General features: G+C 45.6%; 2 protein-coding genes across 4 annotated transcripts in view; one reads left to right on the top strand and one right to left on the bottom strand.

The window, feature by feature from the left end:
- The window catches only part of AREL1 (apoptosis resistant E3 ubiquitin protein ligase 1), a 40936-nt gene extending 25289 nt beyond the window's left edge, over positions 1-15647 (bottom strand). For all 3 annotated transcript variants that reach the window (XR_010374424.1, XR_010374423.1, XM_064460380.1), the window contains exons 1-11: positions 15543-15647; positions 10849-11109; positions 9630-9689; positions 8752-8978; positions 6868-7105; positions 5845-6014; positions 5586-5766; positions 4582-4829; positions 1350-1427; positions 701-842; positions 173-294 (exon numbers count right to left, since the gene is read on the bottom strand). Coding sequence is in view for 1 of the 3 variants with exons in the window: in XM_064460380.1 (XP_064316450.1) it covers positions 173-294; positions 701-842; positions 1350-1427; positions 4582-4829; positions 5586-5766; positions 5845-6014; positions 6868-7105; positions 8752-8978; positions 9630-9645 (1422 nt within the window). In the remaining 2 variants the exon portion in view is untranslated. The remainder of the gene's footprint in view (positions 1-172; positions 295-700; positions 843-1349; positions 1428-4581; positions 4830-5585; positions 5767-5844; positions 6015-6867; positions 7106-8751; positions 8979-9629; positions 9690-10848; positions 11110-15542) is intronic.
- FCF1 (FCF1 rRNA-processing protein) lies at positions 15613-20689 on the top strand. The gene is made up of 8 exons (XM_064460381.1): positions 15613-15705; positions 15789-15856; positions 16024-16095; positions 16832-16980; positions 17412-17484; positions 18404-18491; positions 18936-19030; positions 20328-20689. The coding sequence occupies exons 1-8, from the start codon at positions 15703-15705 to the stop codon at positions 20374-20376; spliced, it is 597 nt and encodes a 198-aa protein (XP_064316451.1). The 5' UTR covers positions 15613-15702; the 3' UTR covers positions 20377-20689.
- Positions 20690-21241: the final 552 nt, after the last annotated feature.

A 21241-nucleotide genomic window follows, 5' to 3' on the forward strand; every position in this document is an offset into this window, starting at 1 on the left:
CCTCCACTTTTTCCCCATCTCAAGCTGTCTGCTGGCATGTGTCTTGAAACAGGACTAATAATTTTTAGTGTGGTTGCCCTAGCACATGCCAGTTTGGATTTCTTTAGGCACTGAGCAGAAGAAAAAGGATGGAGGAAGCATTAGGCTTAAGTGAAGTGACCTGCATACTCACCGACTCCAGCAGACAGTGGCGGCTGACCTTCAGCGTGACCTTTGAATGAGGTCTTTTCATATGCACCTGACGTAGCTCTCGCTGAAAGAAGTTCACTTTGTCCTGGAAGGTCTCTGAGCCTCCTGAGAATAGTGACGGTTTCAGTCAGGTCTGAGCTGCCAATACCTCAAACGTCTAGAAAGCATTCCTAAGACAAGTTGACCTGTGCTGTTATACAGCCCAAGGATGAGTTTATACAGCAAAGTTTGGAAACAGAGCTCTAAAGGCAGACTGCAGTTGGTCTTGCTAACATTCAGATACTCACAGGTGCACTTTCAAAGAGCCTGGCAGAAAAGCCAAACTGAAAAGGAACAGCTGGCACAATGAAATACATTCATTGGAAGCACCAACAGGAACAGAACATGAGACTCCAGGAATGAGAATTCTCATCAGAGGTCATTCAGTGCTGACAATCTTCTTTCCCAAGGGAAACTCGCAGACTGAAGTGCTAACTTCCTGACAAGTGTACCCACCTCACTACCCCTTTACCTATGTTTTTATGTAGAGAGCGAATGAAAGTGGCTGCCAAGATGTTCCTCTCCTTGCAGCTGAGCTCCACAGGGGGTTGGATCCCATCATCCACCACCAGTGTCAGTAATTTGTGCACAGGATCAGGACCAAGGTATGAAAACTAGCAGCAAAAAGATGCAAGAAAGGGTAAACCCATCATGCAGAAGGCACAGCATGTTCAGTAGACAGAGCAACACCACTTGCACTCTAAGACTTTCGCTGCTCACCCATGCAGATGCAGTTAACAGGAACACTATTTCAAGCATCCAGACTCCAGTTAGGAGGCTGCTTCAAACCTCACACCCTAGCCTAGGGGCTTCAGTGGATACAGTCACAGCATTGTAGCAAGGTTATGAGGAAAATAAACAAATGAAATGCCAAAGAAATCAAGATTTTTGCCTAAGATTGGGACAAAGGCTGGAAGGAGTGATGCAACTGGCTCCTATTCATAAATATTAGCAGAATTTAGACACCAAGAGGGAATTCCGAAGTCTGAATTTTAAGCAACGAGATGGTGCTCTGTGGGTGGCAGCCCTTCTCTCCAAAAGCAAAAATCAGACTGTCATTCGCAAGGACCACAAGCTAATAACATGGAGGTGCAGTGACAGCTACATGGAAAGAGGCTCACCTTTGTGCCAGGACATACTCTAAAGGTGAAAAGGCGCCATGGAATGATCTTCAGGTAGAATTCTTTCACTGAGAATTGCTGAGTAACCACAAAGAAAACAAAATGTTAAAGGTCACACATCTGTTAAGGGTTGTCCCTGAAACATGAGGCACAAGACAGATCCATAAGGCCAGTCCTCCCTCCAAACCCAGGGACACGTTTCTGCAATTTTTGGTGACATCCTCCTCCGGCACAATACATAAGCTCTACAGAACTGTAAGCAGCTCATCAGTAAGATTTTACTGCATGCATTCACAATGCATATGGGATACCAGCATGACAGATTTTACAGCAGTAAGCCATTGTGTTCAGTAGAACGTCACCAGTCTAACTGGAAGGTAACGTTAAGCACATTTGAGAGGCTGAATTCAGGACAAGAATGTAATGCACTGGCAAAAAGATTTCAGAAAAAGTCACACTGCCTACCAGAACTATTGCTATTACTCCCTAATTTTCACAACCATTCAAACAACTGTTAAAAAGCACTTGAAATTGTTAAATTCAGGAGACACGCAGACATCTCTTCTCAGTCTATTTCTGCCAGAACAATCAACAACTAACTGGAACTGTTGACTTCTGGAGAGCAAGCTAAGATGAAATTTTAGCATCTTTAGACAAAACACAAAGCCATTTCCTGCACAAGGCTATTATAGCTGCAATGACTGGAAAAAATGACAAGCAGCATTTCTACAGAAACAAATCAAACAGCAACAGCAACCCCTTAAAGAAATAACAAAATAGTAACAGTTATCTACTGTACAGGACAGATGCTCTAGGTATATATAGAGATATCTAGGGATACAATTATGCAAGCATTGGAATTGCATTAGTATCTTTGGCACCTAAAGGGAACCTGCAACAGTACCCACTTCCGGTGATCTCCTTTACCAGGTAATGCAATAGAAAAGGGTACAGAAGTCCAGAACGAAACCCCAAGGATGAAAGGATGCTGAGCTCATAAGGACCCAGCACTCATTCCCAAAGTCAGCTCTTAGAGCTGCATGCAGCAGAGATTTAGAAATCTCTAGCAACACCCTCCATCCTGTAACTGTTCCACAACCCTTTCTCTCTTTGTCAGGAAAGCAATTCCTGGATTAGTCTTTGATGTTTATCACTGCATTTTCCAGAACGCATTCAGACTGATAGAGATTAATCAGAGAATTGTAGAATACCAGGCTGAAAGGGACCTCAAGGATCATCCAGTCCAACCTTTCTCAGCAAAAGCAGTCTAGACAAGATGGCCCAGCATCCTGTTCAGCCGAATCTTAAGTGTCCAATGTTGGGGAATCCACCACTTCCCTGAGGAGATTATTCCAATGGTTGACTGTTCTCAGTGTGAAAAATTTCCCTCTTGCATCCAATCAGAATTTCCCCAGGAGCAACTTGTACCTACTACCCCTCATTTTTCCCATGTGAATCCTTGTAAAACAGGAGTCTCCATCTTCTTTGTAGCCACCCTTTAAATACTGGAACATGGTGATCAGGTCTCCCTTAAGCCGCCTTTTCTCAGTTCTCTCAGCTTTTCCTCATATGGCAGGTTTCCCAGTCCTTTGATCATCTTTGTGACCCATATCTTTTTTGCATAGTGGGGACCAAAACTGAATTCAGTATTCTAGGTGTGGCCTGACAAGCACTCAGTGAAGTGGGATGATGACTTCTTTATCTCTGCTGTTGATGCAGCCCAGCACTCTGATGCTTTTTTTTGCCACAGCAGCACAGTTCACTCGTACTGAGCTTGTTGTCTACCAGAATCCCCAGGTCCCTTTCCACAGCGCTGCTCCCCAGCAGGGTAGATCCCAGCCTGTGCCGCACTCCTGGATTATGTTTTCCTAGGTGCAAGATCTTACATCTCTCTTTGTTGAACTTCCTAAGGTTCTTGTTAGCCGACTCTTCCAGCCTATCCAGGTCTTCCCGCAGGGTGGCTCTCACTTCCAAAGTGTCCACTTCCCCATTTGGTTTTGTATCATCAGCAAATTCATCAGGGTACACTTGATCCCACTGTCCAGATCACTTATGGAGATATTAAACAGTGTTGGGTCCAACATTGATCCCTACAGGACCCCACTTGTGACAGGTTGCCAGTTTGAAAAGGACCTATCTACCCCCACTCTCCGGGTGCAGCCTGATAGCCAGTTCCCCACCCACCACGCAGACCACTTCTCTAGACCACAATGCATCAGTTTCTCTAGGAGGAAGCTGTGGGAAACTATCAAAAGCCTTGGAGAAATCCAGGTAGACAATGTCCACTGCACACCCACATCAGCCAAGCAGGTTACTTTGTTGCAGAAGGTGATCAAGCTTGTTAAGCACGATCTGCCCCTGGTAAATCCATGCTGGCTTTTCCCAATCACATGCCTCATTTGACTTGTGATAGCCCCCAGAAGAATTCATTCCATAACATTCCCAGGGACTGAAGTAAGACTGATGGGCCTGCAATTTCCTGGATCCTCCTTTAAGCCCTTCTTGTAGAGGGAGTGACATTAGCCTTCTTCCAGTCTTCTGGGATGTCCCCTGATCTCCACAACTTCTCAAAGATTATGGAAAGCGGCCTTGCAACAATGTCAGCCAGCTGTCTTAACACCCTCAGTTGGATATTGCCAAAGTGAATTTAAATTTATTAGTAGATTTAGTGGAATTTTCTTTCTAGTTTCCCTGAATGCAGTAATAAGGGGTAATGGCTTCTGTTAACGTATTCTTACTATAAGAGAATCCTCAGTTTTTTACTTCCTTGAATCCTGTTTCTTCTACTTACACATTTACGCTTTGCCCTCTGACCATTTTTCCTCCCTTTTCTTTCCCCTGAAACATTCAAGAACCAGGACAAAACCAAACAATCTGAGAAATATGTTCCTCCAAGTTCCGATCTACAGGTATCAGAAACTGAGAAAGGGAATTGCAGGTCTGACCTGACCAGAGCAAAGAAAAGGCAGACAGAATATCTAGTTAACAATCAGTGAGAAAATTCCCAGTAAGCTTTGGATGAGACCTAGACACAAGTCCTAAAACTTCAAGGAGCATTTTAATGTTATTCTTAGTCATGAGCTCCACATTTGCTGTCTAGCCTTAGGCAAACCTTTTCTTAACCAAATTTGAGGCACCTAAATCTGGAGCTAAGATACAGGGCACAAGGAAGCTCTTCAGTTGCAGTGTACTTTAAACATGCACTCAAGAGTCATAACTTTGTGATACCTACCTTAGGTGATACATAGCAGTACACTTTTTTAGGTTTCTTCACTTTCTCAGGGGTTTGGCTGTCAGAGGGAGAATCTTCATCTTCATCCTCAGTTGCAGTAGAAGGACGGCGCTGGGAGGAGCTCAGGTGCATCGGTGGAAGTTGCAACTGAGTGTTGGTATAACTAGGAGCATCATAAAGGTAGGCTTCAAAGTAAATACTGACACCTGAGGTGGACACATTGCGTTCTACAATGTTCTTTTCGTTCTCTGAGGGAAAGAGATATAAAAGAGTTTTGTAAATCTTAATGGAGACCAGAATCAAAATGTAAAGAATCCACAGACCACCACCAAATTAGTTACTATGATTTTAAAGAAAAGGCTACGCAACCAAAGGAGAACCTGGTCAAGTGAAACTCTGATAAAGAGAACCCAGGATTGGGATTAAAAGATTTCAAGACAGCAGTTTGTCTGTCCTGGCTTCAGTGACCTGTTCATGAAAAAAGAAAAAAAAACAAACCAAAGGCATACAGAACCTCTGTCTCAGAGCACCAGCCTGAGGGCATAGCCACATGACAGCCACATTGCAGACTGGCTCACTCCTGAAGAAACCAGGAATTATAAAATTGTAAAAAAGCACATAGGTTACACGCTGTATTCTTTGTCCATATGGCTTAACATACAATACATGACTGGGTTATTTATGGTATGGCTCAGATGCCAAGTACTAGCAAGCAATAAAAATTGCTTAATTTCAGAGGTAAACCTCCTCAGATAGGTGAAAACACACCTGCTTTTATCTGCTGATGGAACAAAGAGTATTAGCCTTCAGAGATCTCCCTTAGCAGCAGCAAATTAATTTACCTTCACATTTTTAAATAAATAGGCATTCCTTGAGCAATTAAGGCTGGCTAGTCTGCTGGGAAGCCACATTTAGCTCTGCTACACTGCGTGTGCACACTGAGTGTACAAAGCATCTTGTAAGAGGACACCTGAAGAATGAATACTGAGTAGCTCTTGACTCACCACTTAGAACAATGATGTCAAAATCACCATTGCTTATGGGCTGGTTCTGGTACGAGATGCAGGCATGGAAACACCCCCTACAGTGCAAGGTGAGTCGGAAGAACACTTCGCAAGTCTGCCGGTTGGACACCACAGACTTCTCAAACACAACGTCAGAGCTTTCTTCTTCTTGAGGACCCAGCTAAACAGAAAACAAATTAATAAAGGGGGCTTTCTAGATCACCTGAAGTCAAGAAGCAAAGAATGTGGTTGCACTCACCTCATGGATGGAAAGGCTGTAATTGTGCTCGTCTATCAGGGACACAGAATTGCTGGTAGGATTGTCATACTCATCCCTGGGAACTATCTGCAGAGTGTGCTGCTGCCCACAGGTCAGCACCAGAGTAGAAAAATGGCAGACAATTTTGGTTTTGGAGGGAACCACCATCCCTGAAGCAGACAACAACAGTTTAGAGTCAAACAAATTCCAAGGTGAAGCTACAAAGAGCAAAGGAAAAGCAAGTTGGGGCACAACACCCTTGAAAATGGATCAAATCTAAACACATTCTATCCTTTACATTCAAAAAACAAAATAGCTGAGCCCTGAAATACATGGTGTGGTGCACAGGGTTTACCTTGGGTCAGAAACTTAATACTGATAAAGCAAACCCAGTTACTAGCCCTCTACAGAAAGCTCTTTCCTCCCTTTTTAACCTTCATGAACTTGCTCCCACTGCAGATACAAACCACAAGTTGGCTGACAAGTTGGTACTTTTAATGAATATGTACATGAAATAGAAAAGGTATGGATTGGGTCAAAAAACAAAAGTATAGGAAACAAATTTAAAATGGATAAAAAGGAAATGTTTTTAAAGAAGCGTGTAATCAAATGTAGAAACTGCTCCAGGAGCTTAAAGGAATAGAATAGGATATTCAAAAGAGGAAAAGAGTCAAAGCATGACAGCGTTTCCAATTCAGATACAAATAACTCAATACTTCCACAAAAGCTATTCTCTGACTATTAGATGGATCATGAAGAATTTGCTACAGAATAGAGAACATAAAGGCTTATTCTGTATAGAGAATAATGGCTTATTCTGTAAGGCAGTTTCCATTTTGCCACATACTGGTAGTCACAAGTATGTTTTAATCTTGGGCCTATTACTGGGATCTACACACAGCAAGAGGAAAATGGTGACCCTTTCCCTGTCACCCACCTACTTTAGCTGGAAACACATTTACCTAACTGCCTCTGATACTTCCAAATCTACTTTGAATCATTATAGGGCCACTTAGACCTTACCTGGCTGGAACATCTTGTAGTAAGGGCTGTAGGCCACATTCAAGCCACCGAGTTTTACAGCGATCTCATATCTCCCAGCCCTGCGTACAGTGAAGGCCACTTTCACCACATTGGAATTAGGCTCCTGAAGAACTTCCTGGGTTACAGGAATATCAATTGCTAGCTCCACATGGCAGATGTGAACTCGCAGCCCCACAGGCCGGTGAGCAGGGAAGGGTTGCCCATTTTTATAGAATAACTGCATTGGAAACAGAGAAGTCCAGATCAGCAAAAAATATGCAGTGCACAGAGGAAGAGAAAGCAAGTCGTCCTGGGGAAACCAGGGCAAGAACCCCAGCTCAACGAAGGAAAAAAAGTTAACAGCCAGCTCTGTCATACAGGCTGTGTCCTCCCAAGTGAACAGGCCACAAGTGGGCATTGAACAACTTCATTCTCTTTTGTGCTGGGGTTCAAATGAGTGCCCTGTGGAGAACATGCCTCTGGGCATTTCTTCTCTGTACTGTTAGTGCGGTATCAGAACAGAAGCCAAGAGAACCCACTACCAAGAGGAAAAAAAGCAAAGTTACATCCTTTCAGAGAAAAAAAGGCAGATCTTGTCCATTCATACTGCTAAGCTCTGGAAAAGTCCTCCCCAATTTGTTATAGAAAACCAGTGTGGAGAAGATGCTGACCTAAGGAGCTGACCCAGTCTGTATTAATAAGAAGCATCAGCATGAAAACGTGTTAGATAAAATCACAGGCAGCTCAATCACAGAAGTGATCTGCCGGACAATTTCAAAAGGTAACATACCTCAACTGGTACTTCCTTACAAGGAAAGAATTACACCTTGAAACTACGTGCATGGCTCTTGAAGAGCCAGCAGCTTGTGGGCCAGATCCTGCCTTTCATCTGCAATCAGCTTGAAGTCATCAGAAGGTTACGATTATTCCCTGTTTCTAAATAAAGGAGGGTGTGGGGCCTGAAGTAGTACATATCATGACTGTCGGAGAAACCAGTGCATGAAACAGCTACTGCTGATGAATAAAGGGCTAAGCAAATGGGAGACAAGCGGGCACATTGCTGGAGCTGCCATGAGAGAGAATCAGTAAGATGAAGGGAATAAATTTAAAAGCAGGAACAGAACAAGTCCCTTTCCCCTCAGCCCTTTTTCACTGCCTACCCCAGAGTTAGAACTCCTTGGTCACCCTCAAGCAGAAGGGTTTTCCTCACCTTCCCGAGAGGGATGGGTTGGCAACCTAGCTGAACCTTTATTCTTATTTTGATACCGTTCTGGGTGGGGAAGGTAGGCACATGGCCTAGCAAAACCTGTTCAAACTTTTTCCACATAGCTCCAAACTCTCAGTGTTCAGGCCCCTCACCCATCTTATCTGTATACTTGTCTCATTCCCCTAGACTTTGCCTTTTGGGATCAGAGGGAAACAAGAGTCTTTGGCAGGCTTTTCCAGGTCAGAGAGAATAACACTCAGTTTGGAGGAATGGGGTGCAGCCATGAAGCTTTCCAGCTCTTGGGTGGGTAAAATTCCCACTCCAACACCCTCAACTTCAGATGCACAACCAAAAGATAGCACCAAGTCCGGTGAAGGCAAGGCTCAGTCCACTCACTTCCCAGTAAAGGAAGCAGTAGATAGGACAAGCCTGGTCTCCTCTGGCTCTGCAGAGGATTCTAAAGAGAGGGAGGTAAGATTTTAAGAGTGAAAACCTCAGATATGCACTTACAGAGTTCTGCAACAGAGTTACATAGGGCAGAAGACATAAACAGATAGCTTTCCTACACCTAAGTTACATCCAGCTTGGCCCCAACAAAAAACATCTGAAGAGCCCATCCCTAACTCAGACCTCTGTTCCTGCCCCAAAGCTGCATGGAAACAGAAATATTCCCTTACATGCACTCGGAAGGCCATGCTATGGCCCACCTCATAGGGGTCCTTCCAATCCCAGGAGATTTTGCAGGACCGGGGATCCAGGTAGTTGCCTCGCACGTAGTCATAAATAGTTCGCTCCCCTCGGCGTTCCCGGTCCTCATGCTGAAGGAAGCTGACTATACGTGCGGCAAGTTCAAAGAGGAACTTAATGGTGAAGAAGAAAGCTACCACAGACACTGTGATCCCACCTGCAGCAAGGAGAGAACAAAAGGTAGTTGCAGCAGCATGGCTGAGTCAGGCATCAAAATCTCCTCTGCATCAGCCCAAGATGCCTTTTATTAATGACATTCTACTCAACTGCAAATTAGGTGGTGAAGGCGGAAGCTGTTGTGCGAACATTTATGGTTTGTGTTCTGCTACAAGTAAGGTTAGAGAATAACAAGTCTCTTAAAACTCTGCAAATGACTGCAAACAGAGGAAATAGGTAAAGGTGGTACAGAGTGTCAGGTATGACTAGCAGACATCCCAACAGAAGCATGGAATTCCGTTTGAGGTGCAAATTAGAGCTACAGAGATTCCTTTAAGGGAAACAGTCATATAACCACACAACCCCTGCACATCACATTAAGACTAGATTAAGAAGCATCACAAAGGCAACAACCCTGCACTAGTCCTTGAAAGAAAAAGGGGATGGCTTAGGAATGAGGTCAGTGGAAGGACTTTAGGAACAAGAAGAATGGTGGAGAGGCGAGTTTGCCAGGTGGCACAGTGTGGGCTGACAGTAACTTCATGTTTGTTAGGTAGACTCTAAACTAACATGAAAGCAGAAGCTTTCAGGAAACCCTTCTAAAGCCTATGGAAAGGTCAAAAAATACAGTGGCAGCCTCTCCTTCACTTACCAATAATGTAAAACATCAGGTCCCTTCGGTGAGACACACAGCCGAGGATCACAGCTGCATCTAGAACACAAAATAGGCCAAGTCCAGTCCAATGACTCTTCCTCATACACACTGGCCTAAATGTAATCTATGATTGCTCAAATACCTATCAATCATCTGTCTTCATCTCCAAAGACATCCCTAAAGCATCATTCCATTAAACTGTGAAATACGTAAACAGCACAGCATGCTACAAGGAACAGTTCTCCCTCCATCACAGATTCACATTCAGATTCAAGATGTAAAAGAGGGACAACATATTATCCTCAGAAACAAGTGACAGCAGGCTCTGGGTACTGCAAGAAGGAGCTACATTTTGCAGGATCACCAACTTCGACAGCAGCGGCCAAAAGCCACTCATCTAAACTCTCACACCTACTTGCTTCTGCAAGTCACAAGGTTAACTTCCAGTCCACCATGAAAGCACATCACAGAGCCACCACCAAAATGGACACAAGCTGACCCTCAACCAGTAACCTTGGAAGAAAAAGCCATGGAATAACAGGGTTGTGGACAAGACAATCCCCATTTGTTCAGAACAAACAAAATCTTTCTACAGCACAGCTGAATCCATTTTCTGAATGCAACTGGAAAACAGTCTATCTGTATTTTCCTACTCACTCTGTAAAGTGGAGCCTCTCCCCTGAAACTCTCGCTGATCAACACACAAGCTAAACCTTTGTTTTTGTACGCTATTAAGATTACAGCAATTTTTAGAGACACCAATCTAGAATCAAGTTCTCACTGAGGGGAGTGCTCAACAAACATGTAGTAAAAAGACCACATCCAGAACAACAACATGCAGTTTGGTTGACAAGACACAGCTGACAGATGGAACAAGAGCAGCAGCAAGGAACGTGTGTGACAATTAGACAAACAATTTGGCATACACTAATGCATACAATATAGCTCACCATGTCACCATTCAGTTAGTGAGAAGTTACACTGTGCATACTTTTTGCTTTGTTTTTTTTGTTGTTGGTGGTGGGTTTTTTTAAACCAACACAAAAGGAGAGTTACCTGTCAGTCATCTCCACAGCAGCAGCAACGAACATCAGCAGGCAGAAAGCTTAAATGAGACATTTTCCCCCAGCAATAGCCATGACTTTCCAGCCCAGCAAATCCCCTTCGCTGGCCTCTACAGGTATTCCATCCCTCCAACTAAAGAGCAATCACATACCTTTACACAAGTGCCCATGTTCTAAAAGCCAAAAGGTGGGTACCCATTCTTCAGCATCCTTCCTCTTTGTGCCCAACACTGGGGCAAATGTCAGCGAGAAGAGGCCATAGAGAAGATTATTAAAGAAAGAAAAACTCCTGGAACTTGCATCATAGAATCACTGCTGAAAGGTGAGGACCTGAGCACAGCAAATTCGTCCTCTTTGTTGAAACGGGTTGTCTTGCAGTGGTGGTCCCTGTAGCCTGTTGTTTGCTAGCTTCCCTGGAAAAGGAAGAAAAGGAGAGAGAAAATTAGATTCTTCCATTGGTGTGGACAAATCTCACACGTAGAAACATGTGAGAGGTGTAAGATGTGAGAGTACCACTAGACATCAAATCCATAGGAGAGGTGCTATAAAGGCATCACAGTTGATGAGGTGCAAGGCTTCACCACATTCTCAACCTCCACCTGTCACAATCTCATTTCATTTTATGACCCCCTGAAAGTAGCAGGTCCAAGATGGAACAAAACACATCCTGCCTCTACAGGTTTCATCAGGGTCATGCATTTCATGGAGCAGCCAAGAACCTGCGTGCTATTCATGAGAACTGCTAAGGATCAGGTATCACTTCAAGCCTTCACACCCCACAAAATGCCATGTACTATTCTTAAACTGATTTTGACCAGATCTAGAGGGCTATTTATAGTCAAACCTAAAACAAAAAAGTCTTTGAAAGTTCTTGGACCCTAAAACAAACCATATAATTTTTTTTGCTACTGCTGGCTTAGGTGTTCAGGAAACCAATATCCTCATAAGACATTTCAGTTTCAGCAGCACTATCCACTAAATTACAGTTTACTGTCAGGATTGAGTTTAAAAAAAAACCAAACAACAAAAACCAACAAATCTAACAGCAAGGATTGATGCAGCCCACAAAGACCAGGATATATGCCAGAAGAAAAGCCACAGAGCCCACACAGTCAGTAGCTACTCATTCAGAACATAGATTACATAAAGGAGTGAGAATAATATGACCAGACCCAGGCTCACCACAACAGCTGTCTGTAAAGAGAGCCACCTCTTCTGCAAATGTAAGTGATGTGCTCCTCCTGCCTGCCACACCACCGCCTCAGCTGCCACTTCCTCCTTACTCCTCCCTCATCTACCTTCCTCTTCAGATGTCTCCTATTTTCCACTATTCCATTAATCATACAGATCTGGCTGCCTTTGCCATTTCCACTAAGCTTTCTACCTCATACAAAAACCAACAGGTAAGTCTGTGCAGAGCTCTCTGATTGTGCTGCAGAAGCAGCCAGACTCTTGCTGTCCTTTCCTCCCTCACATCTCAAGGAAAATCCCACCCACTCAGCTATTTTCTTCTTTCCTCTGCCTGAGTGAACAATGTTGCCGTCCCCAGGGCACAGGTTCTCATTTGCCTCCTAGATGAAGCTTCATGTTTCTTAACTCACATCTCTGTGCATTAAGAATCACAGACCTAGCAATTTCCTTGATATTTTAGTCCTTTCATAGTACATATCCAAGACGTCATTGAAGCGTATGGTCCTTAATGCCCACTTGTCTATGCTACAAATGTCTGGTTGAAACTCTGCTCCAGCTTGGCCTGGCTGTGGAAGGTGTATGGCTCTTCCTCACACAGCTGAGGAATTTCACAGAAACTTATCAATGTTTAGGAATGTATGAGATCTCCCTCTGGCATCTCACAGAACCAGTCTCTTCATGTCACCAAAAAAAATATCAACACAAAACTGCCACCATGGGGTCATCTACCCAAGTTATTTCTGCCTCAGTCTGGACCTCCTTCCTTTCTGTAAAGCATACCACAAGCCTCACAGCCTCTCTCTAAAGCATAAAAAGAGAAAGACGCATCATTTCAACTACAAGAGATTTTAAGTCAACTGAAGCCTCAGTCTCTCGATCTGGGTTGCAGAATTTCAGAGCTTGGTGGACACAGGGAATTAGTCATCTCCCTCAAACACCACGGCAACTTGTTTCATTATCTCTACATGAAGTGGTAAACAAGACACCAAGTCAGGTGGCTACACCAGAGATGAAGTGGCTGTCATACAATCAACTCTAGCATGCACACTTCCAGCAGCTTTAAGGATGCTCTTGCAGCTGGGATACATCAGGGTAAAGAACCTAGTTGCAAGTAGCTTGTATCCAAGATATGTTGCCACTCACTTATCAGAGTGCAGATCTAAATTAGAACAGTGTCTGTGCTAAAAACTGCCAGCTAATAACCTGGGAATCAAATTCTGAAAATTAGCAATATAAGGTGCCATTGTAGCTCCACTGGGAAAAAAAAAACGCTGAATTGTCCTAAAGGTCTTCATGATTTTGATCCAAGGACAGAGCAAGCAACGATCGCCTGCCATCTGCAGGGAAAATGGAGATTTGGAAAGCTTCACCTTGGTTTGACTCAAGGAGAAGTACTGACATCATCTGGATAGGCAGCATGGAATCATAATAAATTATATTAGTGCCATTACTTTTCTCAAGTCAGCAAGGAAAGAAAGGCAAGTAACAGGAATGCATTTTATTTGTATTACTGTTGCTGTGAAGCCAGAACACAAGGCAAAGCTCCAGAAGGAAGCACAAGCGTAGCTGCACATACAAAAGGAATCATACTTCAGTGATGCCATATTCGTGTGGCTACAGCTACAAAGGCAGCTGGGGCCAGGCTATACAGAGCTGATTTACTGAGGTCCTAGGAAATCTGTTGTGCCTCTTGCTTTTTTGGTACGCTGATAAATTTAACTTCCTTTCTTCTCTCTCCTGACAAGCTCCAAAATGAAGAACAAAGATAGGTTTAAAGCCTTTCTGCAGGTTGATGCTACTTCATCCAACCCAGATGAAAGAACCCTTCATCTCCGAGCAGAACGTCCTCTCGCTCCATGTGCACTAATGCCCACCACCAACAGCCAGTGCGCCTCTTGCCACACACAAGACGACAGTTCTCCTCTGAGTGAAAAGGCACAGTATTTTCTCACACTAAGTAAAGCATGCACAAACCAACAAACAGAAATGCTCGTGGGAACGTAACTTTAAAACACACCCACAGAAGTCTGAAGAGTCAGCTCAAAAGGCACTGGGCGGGCTCCAGTATCAGCTCTCAAGGACAAAAGCCACATCAATGGCCAGAGTCCACACAAAACAGTCATTCTCCTGTCAGGGCTGGAATCTATCATACACATTTACATACCAGCCAAATAAAATAGCGACAACAGGAAAAAAAAAAAACCAACCATGGGAGACCTCTGCCAACTGCCTAAATCTAGGGACATTTCATCACAACCAAACCATCACCAGGGCTGTGAGCTCCCCCTGTCCTCCTCAAACATGGTGAGCCAGATGGCAAGTTTCATGCAGGCCTCATCTCAACAGCTGATCTGGTTCCCAAGCCAGAACAACATCCAGCCACTTGCCACCCTACACAGCCACAGGAGGAGCAGATTGCCCCCTTCCTCCTTGATTATTTCCTTCACCCAAACCACTCAGGTCACCTAAGCAGCACCAGGGGAGCTCCAGCAACTGCCTCTCCTCAACCAACAATTAAGCCCAGTACAATCACCCAGGTGGGAAGCTCAGCCATGGTCACCCTAATGAACTCAATTCTCCTTTCAGTCTAACTTTCTTCCTCATTGTTGGACCCTCAGTCAGTCTTACTTCAGGAAGAAACTCGCTGTCAACGCAGGACCTCTTTGGCTAAGCAGCTGCTTTTTCTGACCAGCACACCAGATAAAACTGATTGCATTTGGAAGATACCAACAGCTACAAGTTCCCACTAATCCTGTAAGTTTGCATGTGAAAGATAGCAACAAGGAGGCCTGTCCCTCACCCTGCCCTGCACAGGGCGCTAGAAACCAAGTGCCCGGGACTTGTCCAAGACCTCAGAGAATGTTTCCTTACATGTACAGAAAAGGTGCTTTGGGTCAGCCTACACCACTGTGGCTGCAGAAAGCACAGCTGAGATTTACACTCATTTGCCAGGACTTCAGGTCACAGCCGTCAGTAAGAACTACAGATATCGACAACCCGCTGCTTTTCATGAAGAAGTTCAGGAGCTAAAGCGCAGCAAGGCCAGCATTACATTAATTCTTCAAACCACACCAGCCCAGCAAAGATTAAGAAAGGGGGCAGACGACCTCCATGACCTCTCATCTCCGCAGAGAATGAGGAGGGAAGGATGGCAGTCGAGGTGCCGCGGACCCCCCTCCAGCCCGCAACAGCGGCGCCACCAGACCCCGCGGCCGCCCCGCAGGCGCCGGCCCCCACCCCACCCGGTGCGTCGCCCATGGAGCCCCCCCCGGCAGCGCCCCGCAAAGGGCACGGCTAAACCGAACGGGAACGCCGGGGGCCGCCACGATCCCTGCCGCGGGGCAGGCAGAGCCCGCCCTTCCAGCGCACCGGGACCACCGGCCCCGCCGCGGGCCCCCCGGGGCAGCCCCCTGCCGCCGACAGAGCGGGGACCCCCGCCGCGGCAGCACCGGGCCTGCCGGGGGCAGCGGCGGACCCACCCGACCCACGTCCCTCCCGCTGCCACCCGCCGCCGGGCCGGGCCGGGCCGGAGTGGGTCCCCAGCCCGGGGGGACGCCTGAGCACGGGAGCGGCCTGGCCACAACTCGCTCGCCCCGGGAGCCCCCACCCTCCACCCCCTCCTCGAGGCGCGGAAGAGGGCGGGGAGTGCCATTACGGAGAGCTCTGGCGGCGGCGACGGGCCCGCTCCTGCGCGCGACGAGCGCGGGCTCCCACTGCCCGGTGCTGGCAACCGGAAGTGACGCCACCCCCAGGCCTTCCCGGCGGGGCGGGGCACAGTGACGCGTCATGGTGGCACGGGAAGTACCCGCGGCAGCATGGTGAGCAGGGTGCGGGCAGTGTCTCTGTTTCTCCCTCTCCCTTCCCTGCTCCTCACCGCGGGTGCATGCTCTTCTCTCTGCAGGGGAAGCAGAAGAAGGCGCGCAAGTACGCGGTCATGAAGCGGATGATCAGTCTCCGGGACCAGCGCATGTGAGTGTGGCCGTGGCTGGGCCCGGTCCCCGGCGGGGCCCTGCAGCCGGCCCCCCCCGCGTCCCGTTCGGGGCGGGAGGGGGTCCCGACGCAGCCCCAGGCCCCTCCGTCGCGGGCCGCCCTTCCCGGTGTCCTGTCCCCCCAGCAGTGCCTGTGTTCCCTTTCAGTAACGCGAAGGACCGGGCGAAAGTCCCTGAGAAGAAGAAGGAGGACCCGAGCGCCATCAAGGAGCGGGAGGTGTAAGTGCTGTTGAAGCGTTGCGGGGGGCGGGCCGGCGGGCCGCGCTGTGGGCTGCAATCCGGGGCGCTTGTCGGCAAAGGTGTCCGGGTAGGAAACGGTGCCCCAAACCGAGGGAGAGGGCTTAGGAGATGGCAGGAGCCCTGACGGTCATCCTCCCGCGCTGCCTTGAGTTGTTTCACAGAATCATAGTTGGCCTGAGTTGGAAGGGACCTTTAGAGGTCGTCTAGTTCAACACCCTGCAGTGAGCAGGGACATCTTCAAGTAGATCAGGTTGCTCAGAGCCCCGTCCAACCTGACCTCGAATGTTTCCAGGGATGGGGCATCTACCACCTCTCTGGGCAACCTGGGCCAGTGTTTCACCACCCTCATAGTTTAAAATTTTTCCTTACATCCAGTCTAAATCTGCCCTCCTTTAGTTCAAAACCATTACCCCATGTCCTGTCACAACAGGCCTTGCTGAAGAGATTGCTCCCCCATCTTTCCTATAGTTCCCCTTTAAGTACTGAAGGTCCGCAATAAGGTCTCCCCAGAGCCTTCTTTTCTGCAGGCTGAACAACCCCAACTCTCTTGTCCTTGTCAAGCCAGTCCTTGTAGGAGAGGCTTTCCATCCCTCTGATCATTTTTGTGGCCCTCCTTGTTTCTGCATATTACCCTTCCTTCATTCTGTGCGAGTTGTAGTATTGGATATGTTGTTAATTACAATTAACTGATTTGAATTTTTTGTCTTCCTGGCAGTCCCCAGCATCCCTCTTGTTTGTTCTTCCAGTATAACACACAGCTGGGCCCCCCTTACCACATCCTCGTCGATACTAACTTCATCAACTTCTCCATCAAGGCCAAGCTGGACCTAGTGCAGTCAATGATGGACTGCCTCTATGCCAAGTGTGAGTGTCTGCATCCACCTGCAGCTTCTTCTGGACCACATGGTGGCACGGTGCGCTTGTGTCATGCTTTATCAGCCTCATATCAATAGCTGAGGGTTAACAGAAATCTTGAAAAAATATATATGCTGTAATCATGGAGCTTATTGTTCATGGCTGTGGTGGCCCTGGAACTGTCTTTGATTTAGTCAAGCGACGGCCTTAAATGCTAACATCAACAAAGGTAAAGCATTTTTAACTTAAAAATCTAAACTTACCATGGCACGGTCACACTCTGGCTCTACACCTTATCACTTTGCAACCTTCTCGTAAGTTTAAAACTGTAAGTAATAGGTTACAGAATGCCGTGATAGTTAACTGTTCTGTGGACAGTACTGTAAGGGTCTGTAAAGGAACACTGGTTGGCTTTAATACAGGCCTTTTTTTGCTTGTAGGTATTCCATGTATCACAGATTGTGTAATGGGTGAAATTGAGAAGTTAGGACAGAAGTACCGTGTGGCTTTAAGGTAGGTGCAGGGTGTTCTCTGTTTCTAGAACTTAACGTTTTAATATAAATAAATGAAAAGCACTTTCCATGATGGTGCTCTTGCACTAGAGGGTGGATAGGTTGTTGTAGGGTCTCAAACTTAGTTTTGTTTCTCTGACTGTATCAGAGAGAGATATCAGTACAATGGCTTAAGTTTTAGATTCTTTTGTTTTAAACTAAATGCTGAGTACACAATACTGATCTGTAAATCTTTTTTTCCCCTAAGACTTTCAGAAAAATACTTCCTTCTCTTTCTCAAAATACATATAATGCATTTTTTAAATTACAGAAATTTCTAAAAATAAAGAAAGAAATGAGCCAAGTCTTATGGAACCTCATGTTATTCCTGTAGGAGTAGGTAGCACATACAGATAATCTAGAGCCAAGTTATTGTGTGATCTGTACAAAACTTGTCCAATGTAGTTCATGCTCTCCAGGTGTACCAGGCAGGCGTATTGTTCTTTACTTTTTATTTTGTCCTGTTGTGTTGTAAAATATCCACGTGTATCCCCTCAACAGCTTTGATATTCCTCTTAAGAGAGGAGGCAAGGTGTTCCTGTATGCATGGTACGAAAGACTAGATACTAGAAGAAGTTCTAGTTCCTCACACCAATAATGTGTTTCAAATGACTTTGTTAGGCAGGAGCCTAACATTGTGGGGATCTCGAACCCAACTAACAAATACTAAGAGATATTTAACCTATAATAATTAGCCAGACAAATTGCATTCTTTCTTTGCTCCTTATTTGACTGTTGTGTACCATTCGCTCCATCCCTTCAGCCCTTGTTTTGAGAATAACATACTGCGTATCATAGAAGGGGGTCTTGCTGCTCCTCTGTACTGTGTTACTGTACACTCTGCTCTGACTGCTGTGATGCTGCCTTACGTGTCCCCACAGAATTGCCAAGGACCCTCGGTTTGAACGCTTGCCATGTATGCACAAAGGAACCTATGCAGATGACTGCTTGGTACAGAGGGTCACTCAGGTATTTCTTTCTGAAATTTTCTGTACTGTGCTAACATAGTAAAAATTCCTGAACTCTTCTAGGTACTGATGACTTAAATTTCCTACAGAATAACTGTAAAATCTCACTAAGGGGCAGTTTCAGTCCTTAGCACAACTTTGTTTCAAGCAAGGTATAGTTCCCTGAGTGTTCCTGACATATAGGACAGCATCAAGGACCACTTAGGATGGGAAAGCTGTCAGATGGGAAGGCTCGGCAGACTTTGGATGCTTCTATGAGTCTATTTTGATGAGCGTGAGGAAGGTACTAGGCTGCTGTGGAGTTCTGTACAAGTCCTAGTAATGCCTTGCCAAGGACTCATAGGCCTCTTCTGTTAAATGAGCTCACCGAATAGAAGCTTCTGCTCAGCTTTGTCTCCTGTCTGGGCTTGCTGGTGTCCAATCTGACTCAACTCTTTTTTTGCAGCACAAATGTTATATTGTGGCCACAGTGGATAAAGAGCTCAAGCGGAGAATACGAAAAATCCCAGGAGTGCCTATAATGTATATTTCCAGACACAGGTAAGGGACCTCTGACAGGGAGGAACGCTGCCTGGCAGAATCCTTGTCTGACAGGGACTGTGTCACCATGTGCTTCTCTCCTGCGTTGTCTATAGCGCAGGTTGCAGTAAAGGGCCCAGTGTTTGCACAAAAGTAGAAGTGCAGCTCCTGCTGGGAAGAGACTGGTCGCAGACCCACTGTTATTGCAGTCTACATGTTCACTTGCTTTTACCTGGAACACTAGTGTCCTTGCGGCCAGTGTTTCCGTAGATCAGTTTTGCTTACCAGCAGCACCGACAGCAGGACTACCATGTAAATGCATTCTACAGGTTCTTGAGGAAAAGAACCATTCCTGTTCCATATTTTATTTGGTAGCTTTGTGTACCCTCAGCTAAGAGATTGCATTTGCTTCTTAGATAAAAACCAAACCAATTCAGAAGAATGCTAATGCGGCAATTTCAATGCAACAGATTTTTCTAGTATCTACAAGTACTGGCTCACTTTTTTTTTTTATATGCAATAGGGCTAGTGATCTACTGCAAAAGTGTTTGCTTAAATTAGTTTTCTGTTCCTTCTAAAGCACTCATAAAGCCTAGACTAAGAAGACTTTACTCACCCTTTTTTGTCATGTCCAGTGTTTTAATATTTCTTCTACATAATATACAGCCCAGAAGATTTATCATGCGTAGAACCTCTGCCGAATTGTTTCACAGTATGGTAGATATGTCTGATGGCATGGTAAGGAGAGAAGTCAGGATGCGGAGAGAAAAGGGCCAAAGTCTTCAGATGGGATGGGGTAGATACTGGAGGAGGCAGTTGTGCTAGCAGTGGAGACAAGTCTAGTAATATGCACACAGAGCAGTATGTCAGAAATGAGGAGGTTGATTGCTATAAATATCACAGTCTTAACTGATCTATAGTAAGAACGTGGCTCTGAAGATTTTTCTTTCAAAACATCTTTGCGCCTTATTCACTGTGGCCATGAATCATAAGTTGAGTGGCCAAAATTTGATTCTCCATGGTGGTCTGCTCTTAAATCCTAAGTCAGATCTTACAAAACCACCATTTTTTTTTCCTTCTCTGGAGATGGTGAATTTTTGAGATGCCCAATTTCTGAGTTTGAGGTGAAGGATAACAGCAACCTTATGAAGGCTTTTCCATTTCAGAAGTAATATTTTTTTTCCTGGGGATCTGAGCTGCAGATAGAAATGCAACAAAGCTTTTTGCTGTCCCATCTGCCTGTAAGCCTGTTGCTGCATGGGGAGGAGAGCAACACAGAGTATGTTGTCTTCATAGGTTTTCCCTCTTTCTTTCTCAGGTACAATATTGAGAGGATGCCAGATGATTATGGAGCTCCTCGATTCTAACCTGTCCAGCCAAGCTATCAATGCCAGGACTCTTAGCCAGGATAAGGGTCCTTCTGGTTTCAACCCTCCTCCTTTCTTTTTTGCTGGGATTCTGCTCATAGGACTGTGGGTGACATCAGACTGACTTCATAGCCTTGATCATCTAAGAAAAATCTACTTGGAAGAGTCTGTTTTTATTCATCCTTATTCTGATTACCTATAGCTGGGAGAAGCATGTGGGAAAGAGAGGATGGCAGTGCCCAGAATATGCCTAACTCCCTTTTCATTGGGGTCATTGGATTTTAGCATTCTGAATTAAATATTGGTGATGCAACTCTGGCTGAGAATGAAACCACAGAAATTTTAGAAGTTTATTATTGCTGCACTGCAGCAGGACAAACATTCCTCTGGGAAGCTCCCTCACACCTGTCCCATAAGCAAATTGGAATCTGCATCCTGGACAAAAGCCATCAAATCTGCACCAGTTGGTGTGCCTTCTCTGGACCAGTGGTCTGGAAGATTTTAATTCAGAATTCATGGGCTTTTATTCAACTGTACCACAAATGAAGTTGGGTCAAGTGTGCTGCTCAGATTCCCATGCCTGTGCTGGGTTAGCTGGCAGCTCAGTCCTTTTTACTTCTATGCCGAGTGATGGCAGGAGGGCAGGGTTGGGTCAGGACAGACCTTTCCCTCTTGTTTGATTGGCACCTATGCACCTCAAAGCCTTATCCCTTCTGTTAAGTGTCAGGGAAGAGGAGGAAGGTATCAGACTTTGACAGGAAGGTGTCAAACTATGAAAGGTACTAATGTGGGCTGAGAGCAGAGTGGGTGGGGGGAATTGGAGCAATGGCTGCAGATCAAGGGAGTCTCACAGAGACCTGCAGCA

The sequence above is a fragment of the Phalacrocorax carbo genome, chromosome 9 (genome assembly GCF_963921805.1).
Source record: "Phalacrocorax carbo chromosome 9, bPhaCar2.1, whole genome shotgun sequence".
NCBI classification, from domain to species: Eukaryota; Metazoa; Chordata; class Aves; order Suliformes; family Phalacrocoracidae; genus Phalacrocorax; species Phalacrocorax carbo.